At 36.9% G+C, this 26,539-nt stretch overlaps 2 protein-coding genes and 1 long non-coding RNA gene across 4 annotated transcripts in view; 1 reads left to right on the top strand and 2 right to left on the bottom strand.

Annotated features, from left to right (window-relative positions):
• Positions 1 to 9,438: 9,438 nt before the first annotated feature.
• On the bottom strand, positions 9,439 to 13,134 carry LOC132115688 (uncharacterized). Its single transcript, XR_009425541.1, has 5 exons — positions 12,820 to 13,134; positions 11,122 to 11,189; positions 10,890 to 10,999; positions 9,742 to 9,856; positions 9,439 to 9,623 (listed from the first exon to the last, which is right to left on the bottom strand). It is a non-coding gene; the product is annotated as an uncharacterized LOC132115688 (long non-coding RNA).
• Positions 13,135 to 15,095: 1,961 nt separating this feature from the next.
• On the top strand, positions 15,096 to 18,136 carry si:dkey-12l12.1 (uncharacterized). Its single transcript, XM_059524100.1, has 6 exons — positions 15,096 to 15,322; positions 16,765 to 16,791; positions 16,942 to 17,022; positions 17,118 to 17,225; positions 17,563 to 17,622; positions 17,702 to 18,136. The coding sequence occupies exons 1-6, from the start codon at positions 15,212 to 15,214 to the stop codon at positions 17,771 to 17,773; spliced, it is 459 nt and encodes a 152-aa protein (XP_059380083.1). The 5' UTR covers positions 15,096 to 15,211; the 3' UTR covers positions 17,774 to 18,136.
• A 757-nt stretch (positions 18,137 to 18,893) lies between these two features.
• The window catches only part of acad11 (acyl-CoA dehydrogenase family, member 11), a 145,461-nt gene continuing 137,815 nt past the window's right edge, over positions 18,894 to 26,539 (bottom strand). For both annotated transcript variants that reach the window (XM_059524414.1, XM_059524413.1), the window contains 2 exons: positions 23,673 to 23,782; positions 18,894 to 19,416 (listed from right to left, as the gene is read on the bottom strand). In XM_059524414.1, coding sequence (XP_059380397.1) covers positions 19,302 to 19,416; positions 23,673 to 23,782 — 225 coding nt within the window. In that variant the 3' untranslated portion in view covers positions 18,894 to 19,301. The remainder of the gene's footprint in view (positions 19,417 to 23,672; positions 23,783 to 26,539) is intronic.

Genomic DNA, 26,539 nt, shown 5'->3' with positions numbered 1-26,539 from the left:
TATTTAGAATTCAATAACGAGAAATGGAAAAATGGCTAGTTTATTTGTTATTCCGTTTAGTTTAACAAACGGAAATTAGTTTTTGGCTCAATTTCTCATTTTGTCATTTAGGGTTTACAAATAGGTTTATGGTTTCAATATTTCATTCGCACTTGTGGGCGGCGCTGAAACGCTCCTCTCATCTGATTGGTCGAATCGCTCCGCCTTCAGCTCGGTCTTTTCATTCTTTCAGACAGAATAAGAGTCAGTGCGAGTGCGGCACTGTAATGTCTGAAACCACCACTCGCTGTTAATTAGCATAATATTTGAATCAGATATTGCTGGGCACATAATTCGTGCTGCTGTGACTTGCAAGTGACCCCTTTAAAATATTTCTAGGTTATAGTATTGTATGAATATTTTCCCACTGATAAATACAGTGCAAATTGTTCTGTCTCCTTGGATAAAAGTGAAGTGGAAATAAAAATCAATCAATAATAGACTGAAGAGTTCCATGAAAATATGTCTGTAACATTAACCACTCTCACCACTAGGTATGTGTTTGGACATTAATAAATAATTGTGAAAATTAATTAAATTTCTGAAATAAATTAGCAAAATTATTTTTATTACATACTAAATTGAATGATGTTTCTCTTCTTAGTCTTCTCTGTTGGGCTTGAGAAAGCCAACATATATTTAAACATTATTATTATTTATTATGAGAGTAATTGACACCGACTAGAACTTTAATGTTTCACCAAATTGATCTCAGATCTTCAGACTCGTCTGACTCGTTGCTGTATAACTGGCCAGACTCACCTTCCCAAAAAATCCTAGTGACTTTTGTTATCTGAGCAATGAAGGCCTTAACACTTAATGTCCATTAGAGGGGGCGACAGGATTTCTGTTTACATCAGTTTAAATGACAAATAAATACATGAATTTCATGTGTACTATCATGAATATGCCATATATGTGTACAAGAATAAACTTCACATTTCAAGCTGTACAACTACTTAAAACTTACCATTCTGGCTTTTTCAACCTACCTCCAAATTTATTTTAAGATATTGTTTATTCACACTGGTTTATGCATTTAATGTTTGTCCATCTGGAACTTTTATTTTTCATGAGCTGTATATTTTAAAATGTACTCAGTGTTGATAAATCGCATGCAAAGAATGTAAAGAGCTGATGTCAGCGCTCTCAGTCCTGCTCCTGGAGGGCCAGTGTAGGTGCCAAATCAAATGTAAAACAGAGTGCCACACACTTGCACTGAATGTAGCATTGAATAGACTGAACATGAGCAATACCCATGTTACTGTTTTAGCACCGTATTTGTTCCTTCTAGTTTACTGTGTTTTGGTTAGGATATTTAAAGATGCATTTTTTTTTGTGTGTGGGTACCTCTGCAGATAAGACACATGAATGTTTCCTATGTTTACTAGGTTTGCCCTATGTGCTGATCCGTGATCCGAGATTGGAAACAATCTCCTGAATCGGTCTGGAAACATTTTCCAAGCCATGAAGGGCCTCCAACAGACGTTCTGAAGTAAGGAGGGATAAGTGAAAATTATAAATTATTTATGTGCGTTTGCAGTCTGCTACTGATCCGCGGCTGTTTAGTCCACAAACACAACACTTGTTCATTATGTTTCAAATCATGTAAAATAATAATAATGATAATAATAATAATAATCCTTTTCAGCATTGTGACTCTTTTATCACAGAACAGAAACAATCTTTCATAATCAGACATTAGTTTAAACTCAATAAATATAAACAACATATTATTCATGCATTTTGACTTCTAGGTTTGTATAATAAACTGCTCAAGCAAGCGGCAACACATTTAAACACAACAATTAGCTATTTTCTTGTTAGGATATTGCAAATATTTAAAATTAAATTACCACTGACAGAAATAGTCGACTCTCGTGCCTTTTGCATTTAAATCTTAATGAATTAAATTTTTCTGCTTCCATAAAAGTGCATATATTATGTTGCCTTTTTTATCTAAAAGTGCTCTTTTTCTTGTTTTAAACCTAGCCAAAAACCCATGTGTGTGAAACACAGTAGGCTTTAATTAGTATACATTTATTGTGAAATTATTGCATTTCCACGTCAATCCATGTTCAATTTTACAGCAAACAATGCGCTGTCACTTTAATTCAGCGCGTGCAGCACAGCAAAAATAGACTCGGTACGTAAACGATCGCTGCACTGCTGCAGACACACCACTCCTGGAATGCACTGACGGACCGCAATCGCGTGCAGTGTGAACACTGGAATCCGTTAACATGGGTGCGTAAAAAAATACGCATACGCACTGCAGACGGAGTATGTGTGAAACAGGCGTTATGTGCCCAGCAACATCTGACTCAAATATTATGCTAATTAACAGCGAGTGGTGGTTTCAGACATTACAGTGCCGCACTCATACTGATTCTGTCTAAAAGAAAGAAAGAAAGCGGAGCGATTCGACCTATCAGATCAGAGGTGGGGACAAGTCACACATGGTCAAGTCCAAGCAAGTCTCAAGTCTTAAACATCAAGTCTCGAGTCAAGTCTCAAGTCACAGTTCAGATAAATCAAGCAAGTCAAGTCAAGTCAAGGGTTCACGCTAAGCAAATCAAGTCAAGTCCTGATAAGTTTCAAGTCAAGTCACGTCAAGTCACAGTACTAAAATAAATAGAGGTAAATTTTGTTCAATATATATATTATATTTATTTTTGCACAGCAAAGATGAACTTGTATACAATTATTATGTATCTTATTCATTATACATTTGCTATATATGAATCATATGCATATCTGTGCTACATTAATATCTGAAAATACAATAAAATTGTGTTGCATACACAAAATGTTTCGAGAAAATTCCGGCGCGCAGTAAGAGCCACCAAACACAGCGCATCAGGAAGCAGCAGTCAGATCAGCGATCATCATGTGATCACCGTGTCGGAGGACGAGGTTCGGAGGGCACTAAAACGAGTGAATGTAAGGAAAGCAGCCAGACCTGATGGGATTTCTGGCCGTGTTCTGCGGTCCTGCGCTGATCAGCTCGCTGGTTTGTTTACATCCATTTTTAATGAGTCTCTTGCTACATCGGTGGTTCCCACCTCATTCAAAAAAATCGGTCATCATCCCTGTGCCTAAGAACAATAAACCCTCTTGTCTGAATGACTATCGTCCAGTTGCCCTCACATCAATAGTCATGAAGGTCTTTGAGGGACTGGTTAAAAACGTCATCTGCTCCTCCATACCGGATACTTTGGACCCTCTTCAGTTTGCCTATCGCCCAAACAGATCCACAGATGATGCCATCTCTCACATCCTGCACTCTTCTCTCACACACATTGACAGCAATAACAGGAACTATGTAAGGCTGCTATTTATTGACTATAGCTCAGCTTTTAATACTATAGTCCCCTTAAAGCTAGCTTCTAAACTCATAGACCTCGGCCTGAATTCTTCACTCTGCAAATGGATTCTTGATTTCCTCACCGGCAGACCTCAAGTGGTGAAACTAGGGCAGTACACCTCCAGCTCCATCACCCTGAACGTAGGAGCCCCGCAGGGCTGTGTCCTGAGTCCCCTGCTCTACTCTCTCTACACACATGACTGCGTGTCTTCGCACAGCTCCACATCTATTATCAAATTTGCTGATGATACTGTGGTTCTGGGCCTCATTCACAACAATAATGAGACCGCATACTTGGATGCCAGGACAACTGTCTCTCTCTGAATGTGAGCAAAACTAAAGAGCTGATTGTGGACTTCAGGAAGAGACAGCAGCAGCCCTATACACCTCTTATGATCAGCGGGACCCCTGTGGAGAGGGTGAGCAGCTTCAAGTACCTTGGTGTAAACATCTCCGAGGACCTGACTTGGACTACTCACATTCAAACACAGGTTAATAAAGCCAGGCAAAGACTGTACCATCTGCAACAGCTGAGGAAATTCAGGGTCTCACCTGCAATCCTGAAAACGTTCTATTCTGGGGCTATAGAAAGTGTATTGACTCGGTGCATCTCAGTGTGGTATGGGAACAGCTCCAGTCAAGACTGCAAAGCCCTGCAGAGAGTTGTGCGCTTAGCTGAGCGCATTTCAGGGTCTGCTCTCCCCTCTCTGCAGGACATCTACCTCAAACGCTGCAGAAGTAGAGCTGCTAAAATCATCAAAGACTCCACCCACCCCAGTAACCATCTTTTCAATTTGCTGCCATCTGGTAAGCGCTACCGTAGCCTGATGGCAAAAACTGAGAGACTCAGGAGGAGTTTCTTCCCCCAGGCCATCATGCCTCCACTTAATGTTCACTTTATCAGTAAGATATTCATCATTCACTACCTCACATAGACACACTGACAGTGTCACCCTGTTTGCACATTTGCTTCTTGTACATTCCTGTGTATCTTAATATTTTAGACTACAGTATAATGCACATATGCACATTGTACATCCCTGTATATCTTAATATTTAAGACTACAGTTTACTTTCATGCACATTATTTTGCGTTCTATATTTAATTCTACAATGTACATCTTTTTTATATTTTAATCTTATATTTTGATTGTTTACTTTTATTTCATTCTTACATAGCTATATTTATGTGTATTTTCATCTGTGTTGTTTTCTTTAATAATTGCACTGTCCATGGAGCGGACTTGACTCACATTTCACTGCTGGTTATATATGCTATATATAATTTTGTATGTGACGAATAAAAATCTTGAATCTTGAACACCGAGCCGAGCCAGATAACGAATGAAAGACTCGTTCTCGAGTCAAGAAGGTTGCATCGGTTTTCGGATTACCAGTACACTGAACCAAGAACCGTTTCCTTCGGACGCGTCCGATTCACACATTTAATACAGACATCATAGCCTACATGTAATATAGAGCGGCCCGCTCATTTTAAGATGCCCATCAACATTAAAAATCAAGCTACTCCACTTTTATAGTCAAATTACCCAATACATCTATTTACGAGACGTATCAGTAATGATAATGGTCACATTTCTAACAAAAATGAAAAAAAAAAAAATGCAACCAAGGCCAAATTATGACAAACTAAAAAGATTAATTCATTAACGTACATTAGTAATCATTATAGATCTTCGTGAAACTGACAATAAAAGAGATGACTTTCTTACCTTTCCTTGTGGTTCTTGAAATGTCGAATGAAATTTGACGTTGTCGTGTCGGATATTCTTGCATTGCATATTTTGCATCTGGCAAATCTTTTTTTATTGGCACGGTCCAGTTCAAAGTCTTTATAACCAAACGAGACTATTTGTGGAGCTCGACTACTGTCTGCCATGTTTGGCGCGGTTTGAAATGTGCAGCGTTAAAGGCACAGATGCTGATTAGTGGTGCTGAAGTCAATAATATATATATTTTTTATTATTACAACCCGAATTCCGGAAAAGTTGGGACGTTTTTTTAATTTTAATAAAATAAAAACTAAAAGACTTTCAAATCACATGAGCCAATATTTTATTCACAATAGAACATAGATAACATAGCAAATGTTTAAACTGAGAAAGTTTACAATTTTATGCACAAAATGAGCTCATTTCAATTTTGATTTCTGCTACAGGTCTCAAAATAGTTGGGACGGGGCATGTTTACCATGGTGTAGCATCTCCTTTTCTTTTCAAAACAGTTTGAAGACGTCTGGGCATTGAGGCTATGAGTTGCTGGAGTTTTGCTGTTGGAATTTGGTCCCATTCTTGCCTTATATAGATTTCCAGCTGCTGAAGAGTTCGTGGTCGTCTTTGACGTATTTTTCGTTTAATGATGCACCAAATGTTCTCTATAGGTGAAAGATCTGGACTGCAGGCAGGCCAGGTTAGCACCCGGACTCTTCTACGACGAAGCCATGCTGTTGTTATAGCTGCAGTATGTGGTTTTGCATTGTCCTGCTGAAATAAACAAGGCCTTCCCTGAAATAGACGTTGTTTGGAGGGAAGCATATGTTGCTCTAAAACCTTTATATACCTTTCAGCATTCACAGAGCCTTCCAAAACATGCAAGCTGCCCATACCGTATGCACTTATGCACCCCCATACCATCAGAGATGCTGGCTTTTGAACTGAACGCTGATAACATGCTGGAAGGTCTTCCTCCTCTTTAGCCCGGAGGACACGGCGTCCGTGATTTCCAACAAGAATGTCAAATTTGGACTCGTCTGACCATAAAACACTATTCCACTTTGAAATAGTCCATTTTAAATGAGCCTTGGCCCACAGGACACGACGGCGCTTCTGGACCATGTTCACATATGGCTTCCTTTTTGCATGATAGAGCTTTAGTTGGCATCTGCTGATGGCACGGCGGATTGTGTTTACCGACAGTGGTTTCTGAAAGTATTCCTGGGCCCATTTAGTAATGTCATTGACACAATCATGCCGATGAGTGATGCAGTGTCATCTGAGAGCCCGAAGACCACGGGCATCCAATAAAGGTCTCCGGCCTTGTCCCTTACGCACAGAGATTTCTCCAGTTTCTCTGAATCTTTTGATGATGTTATGCACTGTAGATGATGAGATTTGCAAAGCCTTTGCAATTTGACGTTGAGGAACATTGTTTTTAAAGTTTTCCACAATTTTTTTACGCAGTCTTTAACAGATTGGAGAGCCTCTGCCCATCTTTACTTCTGAGAGACTCTGCTTCTCTAAGACAAAGCTTTTATAGCTAATCATGTTACAGACCTGATATCAATTAACTTAATTAATCACTAGATGTTCTCCCAGCTGAATCTTTTCAAAACTGCTTGCTTTTTTAGCCATTTGTTGCCCCCGTGCCAACTTTTTTGAGACCTGTAGCAGGCATTAAATTTTAAATGAGCTAATTAAGTGGATAAAAGTGTAAAATTTCTCAGTTTAAACATTTGCTACGTTATCTATGTTCTATTGTGAATAAAATATTGGCTCATGTGATTTGAAATTCCTTTAGTTTTCATTTTATTAAAATTTAAAAAACGTCCCAACTTTTCCGGAATTTGGGTTGTAATTTTATTGCTGATTGTTTATTATACGTTCAAGTCATTGTCGAGTCTTCCACTTCAAGTCAAGTCAAGTCTCAAGTAACTTGTTCTCAAGTCAAAGTCATTTTCATACTTTAATCAAGTCGCAAGTCCTGAAAATTGACTTGAGTCAAGTTATGTGACTCGAGTCCCCCACCTCTAAATCAGATAAAAGGAGCGTTTCAGCGCCGCCCACAAGAGCAAATAAAATATTGAAGCCGTCAACCGATTTGTAAACCCCAAACGACAAAATGAGATAGAGGCAAAAACCCATTTTCCGTTTGTTAAACTTAACGGAAAAACGAATAAACGAGTCATTTTTCCATTTCTCGTTATTGAATTCTAAATAGGAAATGAAATCATCAAAACGTACACAGACCAACTGTCTTGTCCATGTTCTCTCACTTGAATCCTCTTGAGTCTTTTCGTTTTCTGTTTTGTTTTTTTGTTTTGTTTTTTGAAAACGGATTTGGAATGGACGGAAGATGAGTCTTCGCCTCATCTTTAGCTAAAAACCTGACAGACACACAAACATATGTTGTGCAACATAAAAAAAAAGGTTTACATTATCAGACAAAACTGAAATATAAATATACAGATTAGATAACAAAAAGATATAGGACAACTTGGATTATGACAAAAGTCACATCCCATTACCTTTTGTGTTACAATATATATGTAATATTCAATCTGCTTGAGGGCCACTTATATTGGACTTTGGGTTGTCACAATGCACTAAACAGAACAATTAAATGTTTAAAAATAAAAATGTCTTCATTGCAGACAAAATATTAGGAAATCACATTTAATATTGAAAGCATGAATAAAAAACACAGCCAAATTTAATTGCACACCCACTAATCCTAATTTAAAACAAAGACTGGAAAACATTTTCTTAGGATAATGTCCAAAGCAGTCTGACGGGTGAAAACCACTGGGGTTTGCATGCCAGCCGACTTAAAGTATTATTCTTTCTGTGTGTCTGAGTTTGTGTTATTCTGTGGTAAGTATCTGCACCACAACAATGTTTCAATGTATAGAACTCACTGAGCATGACATCACGTTACAATAAAACATTTGCATAAATTAATGTTTTTTCCTTATTTCTATAAGATAAGAAATATTTCAATAAGTAACGTTTAAACTACATTTACCAGGTAAATATAACCCAATCAGGGCTCATTTCCCAGACAAATGTAAAAGTCATGCCTTTAATGATTTTAATATATTGTGTGTCATGTTTCTTTATATAAGATCACTTTCACTCCTGTAAATTACCCAATCAATCAATAAATCAAGCAATCCTGCAGTAATGGTTGTTTGGGGAAAGCAGCTTCATTGTTCAAAATCAGAAGCAATAAATAAATAAATAAAAATTATGGTTTAAAAATGAATCAAAGCTGCCAAAGCAGGCCAGTGACTATGCAGAAAAATACTGAGCATACTCTCAATGTTGAATCACTTCTGTCAAAACCAAAACGCCCTCTTGTGAGGAATGAGATGTCATCTAGCATGTGTTCATACTGCAACTCAAGCTTTTAATGAGGTTTTAATTTACCTTCTGCAACTCAAACGTTTTGTGATGTTCTAATTTCCCTTTTATATATTTGTATGCCTGTCAGTATTTTTCAAATAGAGTTCACCTGACAGATAAAACAGATGAAAAAATCCAATCAATTTACTTTGCCATATATTAAACTTTTTTTCTTGTCTAATTATCCATAACACAACAGAAAACACAGAACACCCTAGCAGCCACCTAAAACACATATATTCTTAAAGGAGTAGTTAACCTCCAAGTCCATCTCACGTGATAAGAACTGCTTCCTTTACCCAAGAGGTTCACTGTAAAAAATGTACTGTAGAATTTACAGGATTTTACTGGCAAAAAAGTTGCCAATAAAATCCTGTAAAAATGATGTTAATTGCTGTAAAATGGATTACAGGACATTACTGCAAAGCAAATTACAGTTAATTGCTGTATGTGAAATACAGTAGTTTGTAGTATTTTTTACAGTAACATTGAATTTTACTTGTAGTTTATTTTACAGCAATATTTTGTAAATTCACTAAAGGACTGTATTTACCTGGCAAAAAAAACTTGCCAATAAAGTCCTGTAAATATATTTTACAGCATTTTTTTGTAATTTCATTAAATTACAGTATTTAAATGGCAACAAAAGTTGCCAATAAAATCATGTAAATACCCCTAAATACAATATGATGTTGTAATAATTTAACAATGAAACTGCTTTAAAGAATAATTTTAACAGTAACCTATAAAATACTGATATAAATGCATTATCATGAGCTCTATCTTAATACATTTACAAGTGAATAAAAACCAAGTCAATGATGTTGCAAATAAGTATTTATTAAAACTGGCAGAAAGACATTGCAAGGCTTTTATTCTGTTGTTTGAGCTTATGTTCTATTAAATTAAGAATATTCCTGCAAAAGACAATTTAATAAATACATACTGAAAGTCCATCAACTTTCTGAGATGAGCACACACATGAGGGTTGTCCCTCTTCTCTGAGACTTTTCCACTTGTTTTGCCTCCATGTGTCCGTCTTGTATCCAGTGAGTGTTGTGATTCCAAGAAAACATCTGCACATTAAAAACAAGCAAAAGCATCAGGATAAAGTTATGTATCAAATGAAACTAGCTCAATAAAATAAATGTCAAAATGCCACACCAAATTAAAATCTTGCCATTAATCACTTACCTCCATGTCGTTCCAAACCCGTAAAAGCTTTGTTCGTCTTCGGAACACAATTTAAGATATTTTGGATGCAACCGGGAAGATTGTGACTGTCCCATAGACTCTCCAGTAAATACCACTGTCAAGGCCCAGAAAAGTATGAAAGACAACATCAGAATAGTCCATCTGTGGTTCAACAGTAACGTTATGAAGCGACGACAATACTTTTTGTATGCAAAGAAAACTAAAATAAGGATTTATTCAACAATTAGTCTCCTCCTATGTATTTGCAATCGTGATACTCAGCAAAACAGCTCACTTGTGATGCTTCTTATATCATATGTTATGAATAAACCCAACAGTTGAACATTTACCTCATGTATTTTCCGTGAGTTTATGTGTGCCGTTAAGCTTGTTTTGATGTTGAATGAAAGGTTAATATAATCAGAATCAGTCTGGCGTTTCGATGCTTCCTCAGTCTTCTTTTCTTTTCTTTTTTTAATCAGGCTAACTTGTCCAGTCGGGCATATAAAGATGTCTTTCACTTATTATAGTAAGGCGTCGAGTCAATATGGGACAGTTGAACACATATAAACGAATGAAATTTCAAATTTTGCAAATTTTGATTTATTCAACAATTAGTCTCCTCTGCGTCAGTGTAGAGCCATTTTTGGAGAGTATCTGTTGGACACACACTACATAGCCTGTTCTGTGTCAGCTGCGTCACATGGACACGCTTTCTATGTTCATTTACGCTTTGATTTGAACGAAACAGCGTATCCGTGTGGTGCGGCTGACATAATAAAAAATAAAGACTTTGTTGAATAAAGTTGTTCTTTTTGTTTTCTTTACATAAAAAAAGTATTCTTGTAGCTTCGTAAAATTATAGTTGAACCACGGATGGCAGATGGACTATTCTGACAATTCTTTTCATACTTTTCTGGGCTTAGACATTGTTAATTGTTTGGCTGTCAGTGGGACAGACGCAAGCCTCCCGGTTCTCATCTGAAATATCTTAAATTGTGTTCTGAAGACGAACATAGCTTTTACGGGTTTGGAACGACATTAACAGTTAACAGTGATGAATGACTACATTTCCATTATGGGTTGGAGTAACCCTTTAAATAAGTAACCTTTTTCGCAAATGAAATTAGTTAAGTACAACTTGTTACCTTTGAAAAAATTAATGTGTGCAAAAGATGCCTGCTCCCGGGACGCACAATGTTGAGGGATGAATTCACAACCATCTGACCCTCAAATAGTCAAAAGCCACTGGGTGGACCTGAAATTAATAAATATAAGTAATAATGTAACCTACAATGCTCATATGTAACCTAGTATTTCAATATAAAATGTAATCTAAATTACAAGTTTATCAAATTATTTAAATAATTAATACATTACCTAATAAAATCAGCTTCAGAGTCTTGAAGCATCGAACATTTCTCCACATCAGCTGCTATTCTTTGCACCTACAAGACATAAAGAAAATAATCTTGTGATTTCTTTAAAGCATTATGTACTGTAAATGAGACCAAAATTAACACCCAAAAAGGCATATATTTTAGAATAAACAAACTATTATAAATTATATAATTTATAATTATAAATTGTAATATTACATTGTAGAACTGTACCACCAATCAAATTAAATAATTAACAGTGCAAAATTACAACTGGGTATTGACATGAAATTTGAAAATACAATTAATAAATGTTGGAAAAATGCAATGCTACTTATTAAACCTGAAACTAAACCGCCATTAGGTGGCAGTAAATAACTTAATGAGGGAATCAACTGAGTCATTCATTGAACCGATCCGTTCAAAGTTTGGAGTTTTGATTTGAGAAAGAGCAAAATAGTTTTGCTTTGGTCTTTGTTTGGAACTATATTCGTTGGTGAAATACAACAACAGTTAATATTGTGTCTAAAAAAGTAAGTAACTTGTTAACTAATTGTTTATTGAACTATGTATTTGCAATCGTGATACTCAGCAAAACAGCTCACTTGTGATGCTTCTTATATCATATTGTAATGACCCGTAAGTCAGCACTGGCAGCCAGGTGCATCATGGGAATTTGTTTAACGTTCAATTATGAGTTATTTAAGCAAGATGTTTGAGTTCCTTTATTAGTAATGTTATACATGTTCATGTCTAAGTTAATTTGAGTTGATTCGGGTTCATTTACTGCCATGTTATAAAAAGGGGTGACTGTCACCGTCATGGAGAGAGATGTGTAGGGGAGTGACTTGTGATATGGCCTTGCCAGTGTAAGTTTGAATATTGAGTTCTGAAATTAAAGAGTAACAGACACTACTGCCTCCTGTTGGCTGGTTTGTTGACAACTCTTCACAAACAGAGACACTCATGGTCGTCCGGTGTATGGGACGCGAGTGCTCGCTCTCCCCGCTAGCGAAAGTAAGTCGCGCCGTATAGGTGCTAGCACCCTGCTAGCCGTTAGGTTAAAATAAACAGTCTAGCTTAGCTCTAGTTAGCCCACGGTATTCGAACAACTGTACGTTGCTACAATATGTTATGAATAAACCCAACAGTTGAACATTTACCTCATGTATTTTCCGTGAGATTATGTGTGCCGTTAAGCTTGTTTTGATGTTGAATGAAAGGTTAATATAATCAGAATCAGTCTGGCGTTTCGATGCTTCCTCAGTCTTCTTTTCTTTTCTTTGTTTACTCAGGCTAACTTGTCCAGTCGGGCATATAAAGATGTCTTTCACTTATTATAGTAAGGCGTCGAGTCAATATGGGACAGTTGAACACATATAAACGAATGAAATTTCAAATTTTGCTGTTCTGTCAGTTATTTCGATAGATAGTAGTTGCTATGACAATCGTTCGCATTGGGCTTTATTTTAAGTTAGGTAAACAATACTTTTAAATGCTCTCAATAAGAAAATGTAACTTCCAAAAATCGAACATTTGGCGTAACTATGCTATGATAGCAATTCCCAGTTTACTGCACAGAAGTTACCAAGGCCACTAAATGTCAGGATAGGAGGCTATTGTGACATGAAATTGCTTATACATAAACTTAAATAAATATAAAAGGATATATTTCTTAAGTATAATTAAGTGAACTTACCAGGAATTATGAATAAAGCCTCTTATCTTCAATCGTTCTCGGGCTGCTCCAGTCGGCTGGGTTTCTGATTTGAATGATGCGCGCGCAATCCCATAATGCCACACTACAGTAAGTTAGTGTAAAAAGCAGGAACTACAGTGACAACACCTGCTTCTTGTAAATGAATTACAGTTGACGTGGAAATATACTGTTAACAACTGTAAAACCTTATTTGACCCATAATGCATTGCGAATTACAGCTGCATCTTGTAAAATGTTTATACATTAAAATTCTGTAAAATTTTGCTGTAGAAACTACAGCAATTTTTTACAGTGTTTCTAATACACACTACAATGTTTGTGTGCTGGTGTATGAGAGAGACACATGGGACTTTTAAAAGTAAAATTTAAACTCTGGATGCTGACAAACCAGTGTTCCTGGCAGTCTCTTCAGCTCTGGAACTGGAGGTTAGCCATAACATGTCCTCTATACCAGTGGTTCCCAAACTTTTCCATTCCACGACCCACCTAGACAAGTGTAATATATTTCACGACCCACCAAAATATTAAAAAAAAAAAAAAAACAACGAGTGAAATTACTTTAAACCTAATCTTACTTAAAATTTTTATGACAGAAATTAAGTATTTAAGAAAAATAACCATTTTATTTTAGAGTACAACTGAAAATTTCACTACAAATTTACAAGTTTTAATTTTTGTTTACTGGCGTTAAAATATGTAGTGTCCATAAAAACGTGAAGCAGGCTCACTCCAGTGAAGTGTGATCTGCGCTGCTGTGTTTTGTTGCATTCATGATCCTTCCGTGTGTGTCGGCGAGAACGGAGCACAATCCAACACTTTTTTAGAAAAGCATAAGAAGCAAAGCAGAACTATCTAAAACAGTTTGGAGATTAAAATAATTGTGAAATAGGTAAAAAAAGACCGATTGAACCTTTTAATGACATTGCTCTGAGACCTTCAAAACACGCAACGCACACGGACTTAATTGCAATTTGAAAATCACACTAAGGATATTGCAGTTCATTATTAATGTTGGTGGGCTATATCGTTGTGATGAGTGGGTTCCCAGTTCCCGCCTCCTTCTTCCTGTGATTGTGAAGATTTTAATGTTTTACACTGGTGCCGAAGCCAGGGAGGAAGGAGGGGCGCGCTGCCGAAGATCCTTCGCCGCTGGGGTGAATCCGCAGTGCCATCGAGCAGGGCGAAGGAGTCTGCCGCCGAGGGTGCTCGATGTGGTGGGCTGGAGTGAGTTGCCGGGGGGGGGGGGGGCGAACTCACTCCAGCCCACCGCCTCGATGACTCCTTCGTGGAAAGAGGTGGGAACCGGCGGACAATCAAACAAAGTTTTAATAACCAAATAAACACAAAACAGCGCGACAGCCCCTCTCGGATGACTGCCGTGCACAAATAAAAAACAAACACAAAATAAAACCCAGGCCTGGTCCTCTCTCGTCCTTCACTGTCATCGCTCCTCTTTTGTATCTTTCCGATCTCCTCCGTGGTTCTTGAGACCGGTGAGTGTTGCTCATTTCCCAATCACTCCACCGGCCTAGCTCTGTTCCCATGGCACTAGGCCCCGCCCCACTCGTCACATTCGTGCAGCCCTAGACTGAACTGTGTTAGTGTCTGTGTGTCATTGAAACGCAAAATTAGCTGCAGCCAAGTGACTTTGTGCGACCCACCTTGTTCCATTCCGTGACCCACGAGTGGGTCGCGACCCACAGTTTGAAAACCCCTGCTCTATACCCTCTGAGGTTTAACTCAGTGTGTATAAGCGTGCATACATTATTTTGTTGTTTATTTAACAGCTTTGAATTGCTTTCAAACAAACAATATGGGATATTATAAGCATGTCTTGTATAAGAACATGGTAACTTCAAAGCATCCTCACTATGTTTCTCAGAGGCTGGAATGTTATTATTATGTGACCACAGGAGGAGGATTTTTCCCAAACAGCCCCACAAATTCCTCTGTCATCTCTTTTAGAAAAGTTTGGAGCAAGAGTTACAAAAAGGTTTCTCTGCATTTTTGTCTAGAAACATTGTAACCATTTTCTGACACTGTATCTTTTTTGCTAAATAGAATGTATTATACAATTGTGTATATGTCCTCTGAGATATATATAAACCTCAGACATACTCAAGAAAAAACTAAAGTTTGTGGTTGCAAGCTTTTGGGTTTTGCTTGAGTATGTCTGAGGTTTCCCTGCTATGTGGACAAAGGCGGATATTTTTGAGTACGTGTATGTGTGTGTGTGGTTGGCATAGTCTTTTCTCTCTCATCTGGTCTCCATTACGACTGGGAGTATAAAACTGCTGCACTGAGAGAGAGAGCTCCACAGAGCCGACAATCTCTTAACACACTAACCCCACACACTCGTGCAGCTATTGCCATGGTGCTGTGGGTCTTTTTGCTCTGTCTGCAGGGATGTCTGCTCACACATGCTCTGAACTGCATGGGCAGGAGTGTGGACTGTGTCAACACACAGGTTACAGAGGTCAAGGTAAGTGCTGTATCTTCTGGTTTCAGATCTTACATGATTGAAGAAATATATACGTTCCATATAACGTATGTAAAAGCATACAAGCTTGCTTAAAGTACATACAAGCTTGCTTAAAGTACATTTTACCTTAGCTACAACCTTTCAGTGGTACTTGTACAGTTGTTTAGGCTTTGTGCACTTTGTATCAAATTTATTAAAAAAAAAAGGTATTACATAGTGACAGTACAATTACACACTACATCAAAATATAGGATATGATGTGCAAAAGATAATCTGAGAAATCACTAAACTCACTATAAGAAACAAGACTCAATTTGTAGTTTGTGTTTTACACAGGACTAACTACAGTAAAAGCACTGGAATGCAAAACCATAAGTTTCCATTACAGCTTGGTTTTGAGTCACAATGGCAAAGCAATATAATAGGGCAATTATACTTGCCATAAGGCATTATGAATGTGTATTTTTAGACATTAAAGGAGGTAGTAAAGACATGGACCAGATGTGTTTGAGCAGTCAGAACCACAAAGACAGATGTCATTCCACTCTTTGCTACTGTGGAGTCTGAAGAGCTGACTCAGTGGTTTGTCAACTCAAAATATCCTGAAAGGAACAAACATCTCCAACTTTCCATGGAATTTCAAAGTGCCAGGGCACTATTTGACTTTCCACTTACTAAGTTTGCCATATCATCAGTCTCATATCCAGAGTTAACAGATGTGAATACACACACCTGTATGTGAACTATCACACAAATTGAAATGTACTTTCTAAGATTGCACTTCAGGTTTGGTGGATTCTGACCTAGTTCTGGCATAGTTCAGTGGGATATGGAAAACAAGTTTTTTTTTTTTTATGGCAATGTCTAAATGCTGGTTAAAAAATCAGACAAACACCATGGACACTGCACTCCTTTGATGTCTAATTTGTTTTAAATTAATATAGTATCCAACACAATGAGCTGTAAAGGGAGGGATGAAATAGAGAAAAGTAGTGCTGAGAGTAATTAATATTATTAATCTTGATATTACTACTTTTAGTGGCTTCAATAAAAGTTTTGAAATTACAAACAAAAAAATAATAATTTAATGAAACTAAATAGTGGCTCTGTCAAGAAGACATACATTAATTACAAAGCATATATAATGGTACAAGTGCTTTGAAAGGTAATATGTTTTAGAGTGGGCAATTATCAGAGCTTTAATCAATATTAGTTTGGTAATACATAGACTACAGAGAAAGGTAATTAAATAAACTAGGTAATTGTGAATTATTTTCTGAACAAATAATTTCCAAAGTCTTATGTATGTACATATGTATGTATTTCCGACTGTGGAGGCCAGATCAACACTCCAGCTCTAATTTGAAATGAGTTTGAATCAATGCGTTGCTGTTAAAATTTTACAGATTCCAATAATAAATCTCTTTCATGTACTTTCACAGGTTAAAGATGAGCCCTTATCTTCTCTGGTGAGTCTCTGTCACTTTTGATCAATTTAAATTGCTGAATTAAAATATGAATTCTTTTAAAAACAATATTACAAATCTGAGCCGAAAAGTATGCAGATAACGTATGGGTCTGATCTGCAAATCTGCCAACATCTATTTCTCTTTTTTCAGATGAGGGCTCGAAGACAAGCTCAACTCACTCAGCAGCCAGGAACTTATTCAGTCAAAGGATCTCCTAACACACTCATCCAGGTGAGAGAATGCATTCATAACACAGAAACACTTTCATACACTGGACAAAACAGAAAAAAAACAAAACCTCACATACTTTCTGTTCTGTGCTTTAGACTGACAGGTCGATACGACATTTGACTGCTAGTAAAAAAAAGCCCCACAGATCTCGCATCGGCTCTTACTCACTTCTTTCCCATAACCATGCAACCAACCCACTGCAGGTGTGTATCCACAATCACAATATCATCAACACAAACAACCAAAGTGATAGTCTAACACAATTTAGACTTAAAAGGCCAATAGGAGTACAATTTATCAAAGTGGTGTATAAATAAAGGTTCCATAAGGAGTCTTTTTGCAGTTATTTTCATTAAAGAACCATAGAACAATTCTAAAAAAAAGGCTCTTAATTGAACCATAAATCCCAATAAAGATCTTTTATTTTTAGGAGTGCACCATGGTATTATTTTCTAATACCACTGTATTATCTTGCTGCTACAGTACAGTATGTTTTCAAAAAGGCTTAAAAATATAAGAAACTATGGATCTCCATGACAGGTCGTAAGTGTTCATAGACACTTTGAGGGCGTGTCCCATCCCAAAGTAGCTGCATTAAAGGTGAGTTCACTTAAACATATATATTTTCTCTGACAATTTAGTGTCAAATGTTGGAACTACAGCTCTATTTCTATTTTAGTCTGTGAAGAAGAGATCCAGAAGAAGTGCACCCAAGAGAAAGAAGAACTCAAGGAATAACACATGCTCATGAGCGGTTCTTTGAAGCACTTAAGCTGTATTTCCTATTAACGGCTCATTTACTTAAAGAGTACCATGAGATCACACAGATTCTGTGCAGATAATGTGATCACAATTAATGACAATAATTGGACAGTCCCGCATTTAATTATCTAAAATAAACAAAAATTACTTAAATATAAACATATATACAGCATAATAAGCTTTGAAATCGGCATAATACTCATTCAGAAGAAAGATTTGATTAATTATCTTTTGCTAATATGATTCTGAACAATGTTGTTCTAAGTTATACTGTATCAGTCTCTATACACTGCTTGAACAATATATCTAAAAATCTTTTGTAGATTTATAATTAAATAAACTTTCATTTGAATGGTCTGAACTACAGTACTTCACATAAAACAGAATAAATGAAATAGCAATTTAATCACTAAGCATTTAATATCTAAAAAAAGTTGGTTCACTGACTGCCTGAGGCATATTGCACATGCTGGAAAGCACTTTCTAGATCTGGCAAGCTCTAATCTGATAGGCTGGTTTCTAAGAGTCGGGGTGCACAGCCTTTTTTTATCAGTCCGCCTGGAAACAAATCTGTGGTTTATAGCTTTAGATGTTAGTCAAACAATGGTTTCCTATCTGGGTGAATTTTGGCCAACTGCACTGCAAAGTGAAGCAGACTTGTCTGGCTGTGCTAGAGACTGCCAGAGAACTTTGGCACAGAGATCGGTGATGCTCAATTAGAGAGGAAACACTCAGACTTTGTCTATAGCTACAGAAGGCTTATTGTTGTCTGTGTGCACGTCTAAGAAACCAAAATCCCAGCCCGGTGCATATAGTTGTTCCAGCTTTGAAGGAGGGACTGGCAAAATGCACTGGCTCAATGAGTAATCCAACTGACACACACACACACACTTATAAACTCCAGACTTTAGGAAGTCTTAACAAAACGATGATGTGGAGTGGAAATTCTGGTGGGTGGTAGCCATGACATGGAGACATGGAGAGCTACAACATCAGTCTGACGAATACTGAAATTGCCCATGTGTGAGAGAGGAGGAGAAAAGTTAGTTAACAAAAAAAAAAAAAAAAAAAAACTTTAATATTACAATGAACTGTGCTCTATTAATGTGTTGTATTCTCATTTAGAAAAAGGTTTATTTGATTACAGATTTCAAATTAAAAGGAAAACATTATACATTAATTTACATAGATTAATGTTTGATCTACATTAAAATGAATTTGTAAGGCAGATGCTGATGTTAAAGTACAGTCAGTCAATTAAGGATATACCTTAAATTTTTTATACATTTTCTTTCTATTATTTATATACTTGTGATATCCCATAATGCATTTCTTATTATTCATTTTAGATTAGTAGCTGGAATTATTCAAGTATGATTCATCGCTTATTTCTTGTTATTTCTTGTTTCTTCCACTAGGTCATTTGAGATGAGCTGTTTTTTTAATACAGACAGAGAGACTTTAGACGTTTTCAGGAAATAATTAGAAAGTTATGTGTCTGGCTGATTTGAGATGAATCAGAGTTTAGATTGGGCTCGTCTCCGTTGGTCTCTGAGCTCTAGGAGAGCAATGGAGGACAGATGAACCTCATCAGGTCCGTCAGCTATGCGTAGTGTCCTCGCATAAGCATACCTATATGAACATATAACCACACAAAAATGTTTTTAATGTATTCCCAGCACTAAAAGCCTTAAATAGATGCTCTCAAATATATGTCAAATATAATATAGTTGCAAAATAAATGTTTGTTCATGGCATAAAAAAAAATAGTAGTAGTAATAATAATAATAATAATATTATTAATAATAATGTTATTTACAATCACCATAAATCACATTTATAATACTAATATGATTTACTATTAAAAAATCATATTACTAATTCTGGAATATATTGTTATTTAAAATTATCATACACATTTATAAGAATTAGATGATGAAATTAACAGCTTTTATAATGATTTTGTTGTTATTAATAATAATTTTACTACACTAATACTATTATTATATGTTGTACGTATATAATTACTAGTCCTTAATGCTGTATATTCATGCACCATGGCACTTAAATTGTACAGTAAATGTATATCAAAAAAAAAAAAAAAAAAGGAAATCAGCTCAATTTTCTTTTTTTCGATCAGGGGTAAAAAAATGTATAAACAGCTTGAATACACCATTTCTACATGTGGGCAGGAATTAAATGCCCCTTTCTGCTGATTGGGCAGCTTAATATCAAACCGTGCCATCATCAGTTCTTCCACAGTTTCAAGAGGCAGAATAATAGTCCTCCGCTGCTGCAGGTGTATGGATTTTTAATGAAACTACATTTAATCTTTTTCTCCTCAAACAACCAGACAAATAAATGGCTAGACACAACTCATACCGGTGTAGAGCTTAGCCTTATTATTCTATGTAGTTATAGATTCTATACTTTGCATCAGCTGTCAGTAAATGAAAGCTGTCATAGCCTACCCTGGTTGCCAAGTAAGTTTGGTTGTTTAATTGATGAATTAATTTTTAAATAAATATTTTAAACTCTAATACAAAAGAATAATGCATTGACTTGGGTATATAATAGGCCCATAACATTCATTCTATCTGACAATCCTAGAACAACAGAGATATACTCTTCTAAGTTTTATAATGTAGCCTTTGGTCTTATTAAAATCAATTATATTTGAGACCTCAACAGGATATGCGATTGTGCATTCAGAACCCTTGGCAACCATGAGATGCATATGCTTTTTATGGCAGATTTGCATCCACAAAAAAAGTGATCACCAATATTTGCCATTAAATGGGCAAGTGCACGCAGCAGGACATTTTGTGTTTGTGTGTGTTTCAGAAAAGGAAGGTAATAAGCCTTTAGAATAGGTGAGTATACTCCTAGTTCACATAGCTCCAATAAGTTGGGATGGGTTGAACTCCGTAAACTAAATAGCAGACAAATGCCACTACAATCAAGCACAGACAAGTAGGCCTAATGAAGTGATTTTACTGAGATCATTTAATTAATATAGAAGCCTACTGTATTAATTGATGTTCACTTAGATTTTTTTTCCTCAGGAGGGAAAATAATACTCTGTCATTCATAATTATATGGTAAAATGATGATTTTTTTTATTTTTTTTATGTACATTCAAAATAATGAAAAATAATGTTCTACTTGAACATATGTTTGGTGTACACCACAAACATGAACCAATATAACATTACACAGCAAATACTTGATGCACCTACTTTAAAAGTCTACATTTATACATCATACAAGTCACGTTGGAATAAATCACACCATGTATCCCGAAAATAAATAAATAACAGTCTGGAAAAAAAGGTAGGCTAATAGCAAATTATTTTGAGGACCCTTTGGCACTTTGAGAACTGCTGGTCAACACAAGAAGAAAGCCCTGTAGGCTGTGCCCTGATACGGGTGTGTCGAGACATTTATATGTCTGATTATTTGATGAGAAAAAGATTAAATGTAGTTGCAATAAATGCATTAAGAATCCATACTGCTGTGCAAAGGCAAAAGACCGTAACTTAGATTTTTGGGACATTCAAGACATCCTTTATCATGTGTATAAGTATCTTGAGTCAATCTCGTTGTTTTTCCGAAAAAATAATGGGTCGTCTCAAACGTATCTTTGAAAAGCCCCGTAGAATCCAAGGCAGAGCACCGTATAACACCAGTTACCGCTCTTTCACTTTATTTGGAACGCTCAAATTGAGTTATGTCATTCTGACTTTGTTTAGCCATGCTTCAATATGAAGTTATGGTGCCGGTTTGGAGTTATACAGTGTTCTGCCTTTGCTTTACTGTCCATTAAAGTCTGCCGCATTTTAATTACGGTGTAGACAAACAAATTAGATAGATTGTGATCTAACAAACAGCTCCATATAACAAAGCACTGTAAAGATCAGATACCTTGGCAGCAATACGTAATCGTGAATAGCCTTTAAAGATTTTGCTTTTCTTTTTTTTCTCTCTTTTTTTTATGCAGATTATTCATCAGGCCGTCACTTCTAATTAGACGTGTGTGGACTTGAATTGCTTAGTTAGCATGATCAAACATACAATCAGTAGCCTACTAACAGTTTGCAATTAAATCTATATCCTACCTTTTCTTGTAACCTGATCAAATCAATCCATGGCGACGCCATTGGACTGATCGAAGATGTTTAATCCACAACCATTCTGAGCATTATTGCCATTTGCTGGTGTTCACAAAAAACAGATACCTTGGCAGCAATACGGACCGTATTTTTCGGACTATAAATCGCACCTGAGTATAACCCGCACCTAACCCTAACCCTAACCCTAAGTCGCATCAGTCCAAAAATACATCATGATGAGGAAAAAAACATATATAAGTCGCACTGGACTATAAATCGCATTTATTTAGAACCAAGAACCAATAGAAAACATTACCGTCTACAGCCACGAGAAGGCACTCTATGTTTTCAGTGTAGACTACAGAAGCACTGAGCAGCATAGAGCGCCCTCTGGCGGCTGTAGACGGTAATGTTTTCTATTGGTTCATTTCTCTTGGTTCATTTCTCTCGGTTCATGTCAAATTAATTTTGATAAATAAGTCGCACCTGACTATAAGTAGCAGGACCAGCCAAACTATGAAAAAAACTTATAGTCCGGACTTATAGTCCGGACTTCTTATAGTGCGACTTATAGTCCGGAAAATACGGTAATCGTGAATAGCCTTTAAAGATTTTGCTTTTCTTTTTTTTTTATGCAGATTATTAATAAGGCCGTCACTCCTAAATGGACGCGTTTGGACTCGAATGCCATAGCTAGCATGATCAATCATACAATCAGTAGCTTGGCGACACCATTGGACTGATTGAAGATGTTTAATCCACAACCATTCTGAGCATTATTCCCATTTGCTGGTGTTCACTTAAATCCAGAAGTCATTCTTTTAGGTTAGGCTATTTCATACAAACCAATATAAAAGCAATTATGCTATGTCTAAGATTCTTTTACGTTACTGAGCATAGCAAATAAATTGGTATCCACGGTATCCCCTCATATTTCACTTTAAGTCTACTTGTTATGATCAAAAAAAAAAAAAAAAAGTTAATACAGTCAACATTACTATATGCAATAGCCTATATGAGACAGCCCATGATCACAAGATTTTATACAGTTGTTACTATAACGATTTTGTAAATGAAGATCATCAACCAAATATTGATGATGTGGAAGTTACTGCCTTTTGCCTTGGTGTGACTTCTCACATTTTGCAAACAATGCAAAGACAGAGAACATTAACTTCAAAATGGGGTAAAAAAATCAAGTTTGAGCTCACAATTTTTTAATGTAGATAATTTTCATTACTAAAACATTTAATTGTTACATTTCCGATGTCCTATGTATAATTAATTTGGACAAGTAAAAAAGTTAAAGTCGTTTTTCTCAGTTTCGCACGCTAGCGAGTTAAGGTCTTCTGCCTTTGTAGGACAGCATACACCTGCAGCAGCAGAGGACTATTATTCTGCCTCGTGGAACTGTGGAAGAACTGATGATGGCACAGTTTGATCTGAAGTTGACCAATCAGCAGAGAGGGCCGTTTAATTCCTGCCCACATGTAGAAATTGTATATTCAAGCAGTTTATTAATTTTTTTTACCCCTGAACGAAAAATGGAAAATTAAGATGAATTATTGTGTTTTGTTTTTTTGGGGGGAAATAATGCAAAAAACAAAAATGAGCCATTTTCTAATTTTTATACTTTCAATATTAAATAAAAAAAATTGTAAGAGGTATTGTCACTATAAACAAATAATAAAAAATTCAAAGACATTCAACTCTTACATTTCAGCTAGTACTGTATGGTGTACACAAGTTAGACACAAAATACAATAGTTTTCTCACATTTCTGCTAGTGGGAAGTCATCAGACACCCCGGCACCCCCATAAACCTGAATGGCACAGTCCACCACCTTAGTCACCATCCTGCCTGCTGCCACCTTTATCATAGCGATCTAATGAAGGAAAAAATATTTAGACAAGGTCAAGATGTTCAGTAAAAGTGGGTGACAGATCTGTGTGTGTGTGTGTTTGTTTTGGTTACGTCCTTCATTTGAGAGAGGTCTCATGAAAGAGCACCACACTGGCATCTTACCAGCATCAGCATCCCCACAGGCACATGCAGTAATAGCCATTTCACTATTGTAATCTTCAGATGTTTCATACAATTATAGATTTGTGAGGATCTGGTATGCATCCAACAACAAATTTAATTTTAAATACACACACATGAGAAGATAAATATGAGATTTGCAATCATGTTTGCCCATTTGCTGGAGGACGGGGCCTCATTACAATCACCAATCTCCTCCACATGTACCTAATGTGTGTATGATTCAGAAACAGGATGAACACACTTTTATGTATACACTTTTAAAACCTCCTCAGCAGCAGAACTGCTTAAGGTATGTTGCTTTTCTCCAAACCCACAATATGAAGCAAACACAAGGTGTTGGTTCAGCAATGAAGAAACAGCAGGGAGGGTAACATTAACAGAACTTCTGAAATAATTTGATTCCTCCATTTTATTTTATTTTATTTTATTTTATTTTTTATGGAAGCCTGATGCTGTGTTACCATGACAGCCAGCAGGATATGGATCCTTGGTATTCTGGCTGACCCTAGGAAAATATATTGTGGGTAAAAGGCCCCTACCACAGCTGGAATGGAACACAAGGTAGACATAAGTTATAAGTATGTGTAATTGGAGAGAGTTCAGGACTAGAAGGATTTGGAAAAAGGCATGTGTGTGTATGTGTGTACAGTATGTGTGTGTTTATTAATGAACAAGAATTACCATGACTTTTTAATTATTACAGTAAATAAAGATGTTTACAGACCCAATCAGAGTTTTTTTGTTTTGTTTTGTTTTTTGAATGAGTGTTGATGTATTTCTCACTGAAACAGTAAGTTTGATTGGAAAATGTGTATTTTTTTATACATAGCCAAATAGTTACATCAAGACCAGGCCCTGGCCCTGCATGACGAATGTTAATTATTAATTAATTAATTAATAATTAATTGGAGGAGCATTGGCACTTTCTAAATTCATCGAGTTCTAAAACAGACGGCTGATTATGGTCATCACAGTTTCTCCAGGGTGGCTATATGAGGTCTGATGATGACAGCTAATTTACAATTAAACAGGGTTTAAAAGGTTGCTTAAACAGGGTTACAAACTCTTTTCATGTAATTTTAATTCTATAGTGTATTGTGTCATGTTTATCAAAATAAAACCGATAAAAAAGGGACTTTACACACAAAAGATAGGCCTTGTCATTATTCCTAAAAGTAATTTAAATTATGTTTGCAACAGCTGTAGGTTTTTGGAGTGGCCTGGATGACGGTGAGACTCCTGGCTTTTTGTTTTTCATTAACTATGAATGATGAATGGTGTTTTCGTGTTTTTTGTCTTGTCAGTCGCAGTGTTTTTGTACGTCTTCATCGTGTCTACTTGTCTTTAAGTGCGCATACAGCCATGAGTTTCTGCTGTATGTCGGCAGAACCACATTTTTAGAGTTAAACTCCATGTACGCAGAAAAGCTGCGAGACCTCAGTCTGCTCTGGAGGCCTACACCATCACCGATCCCCACTACTGCATCTCACCCACAGCGGAGGCGCCACATGTGGCGTGAGAGGAAGCAGAAGAGGGGTAAGCACGGAGGTATCCGGGCTAGGCTAACGGTTAACCCACACAAGCCACTTATCCCCACCATCATACTGGCTAACATACGCTCTTTGGACAATAAACTGGACTACATCTGACTACTACATTCAACTCAGAGGACTGTAAGAGACTGTTGTGTTTTTGTGTTCATGGAAACATGGCTTAGCAACAGTGTTCTAGACGGCACTATTCAGCTCGATCAGCTGACATGCTATCGAGCGGACAAAGCTCTCGTCGCGAGAGGAAAAACCAGCGGTGGCGGGCTTTGTGTTTACATCAATGATGCGTAGTGCTGTTATGGTCTGCAAACACTGCGCACCCCTGGTGGAGTTTATGATTATTAAGTGCCGTCCGTTCTATCTGTCGAAGGAATATACTGCTCGTTGCTGTTTACATTCCTCAAAACAGGGTGTTTTAACAACACCAACAGAAACAGGAAAGATACAGTAAATTAACTGTACCAGCACATCAGTAAGCAGCAGACAGCCCACCCTGATGCTTTTCTCATCATAGCTGGGGATTTCAACCATGCAGACTTAAAGAGTGTGTTTCCAAAAATACACCAACACATTCACTTTCCGACACGAGGTAATAACATCTTAGACTTTGTTTACATCACACAGAGAGGAGCCTACAAAGCCCTCCCCCTCCCCAATCTCGGTGCCTCAGACCACATCACTGACATGTTAATGTCTGCATACAGGCCGCTCATTAAAGTCACCAAACCAGTTCACAAACAAATTCAGGTGTGGCCGGAAGGGTCGTCAGAGGCTCTTAAAGACAGCTTTGACACCACTGACTAAAATATGTTTAAGCAGGCTGCCACATACAATAACACCACAGACCTCCAAGAGTACTCAGAGACTGTCACTGCCTACATCAACAAGTGTACTGATGATGTAACAGTCACAAAGACCATCACTGTCCGGGCCAACCAGAAGCCGTGGATGACAGGGGAGGTCTACAGACTCCTGAAGACACGGAGCGCTGCCTTCAGAGCTGGAAATAAGGTGGGCCTGAGAACAGCCACGGCCAACCTATCCCG

This window comes from Carassius carassius, chromosome 35 (genome assembly GCF_963082965.1).
Source record: "Carassius carassius chromosome 35, fCarCar2.1, whole genome shotgun sequence".
Classification (NCBI taxonomy): Eukaryota; Metazoa; Chordata; class Actinopteri; order Cypriniformes; family Cyprinidae; genus Carassius; species Carassius carassius.
Note: the sequence above shows the minus strand (reverse complement) of the source record. Positions and strands in the feature narration are given on the sequence as shown.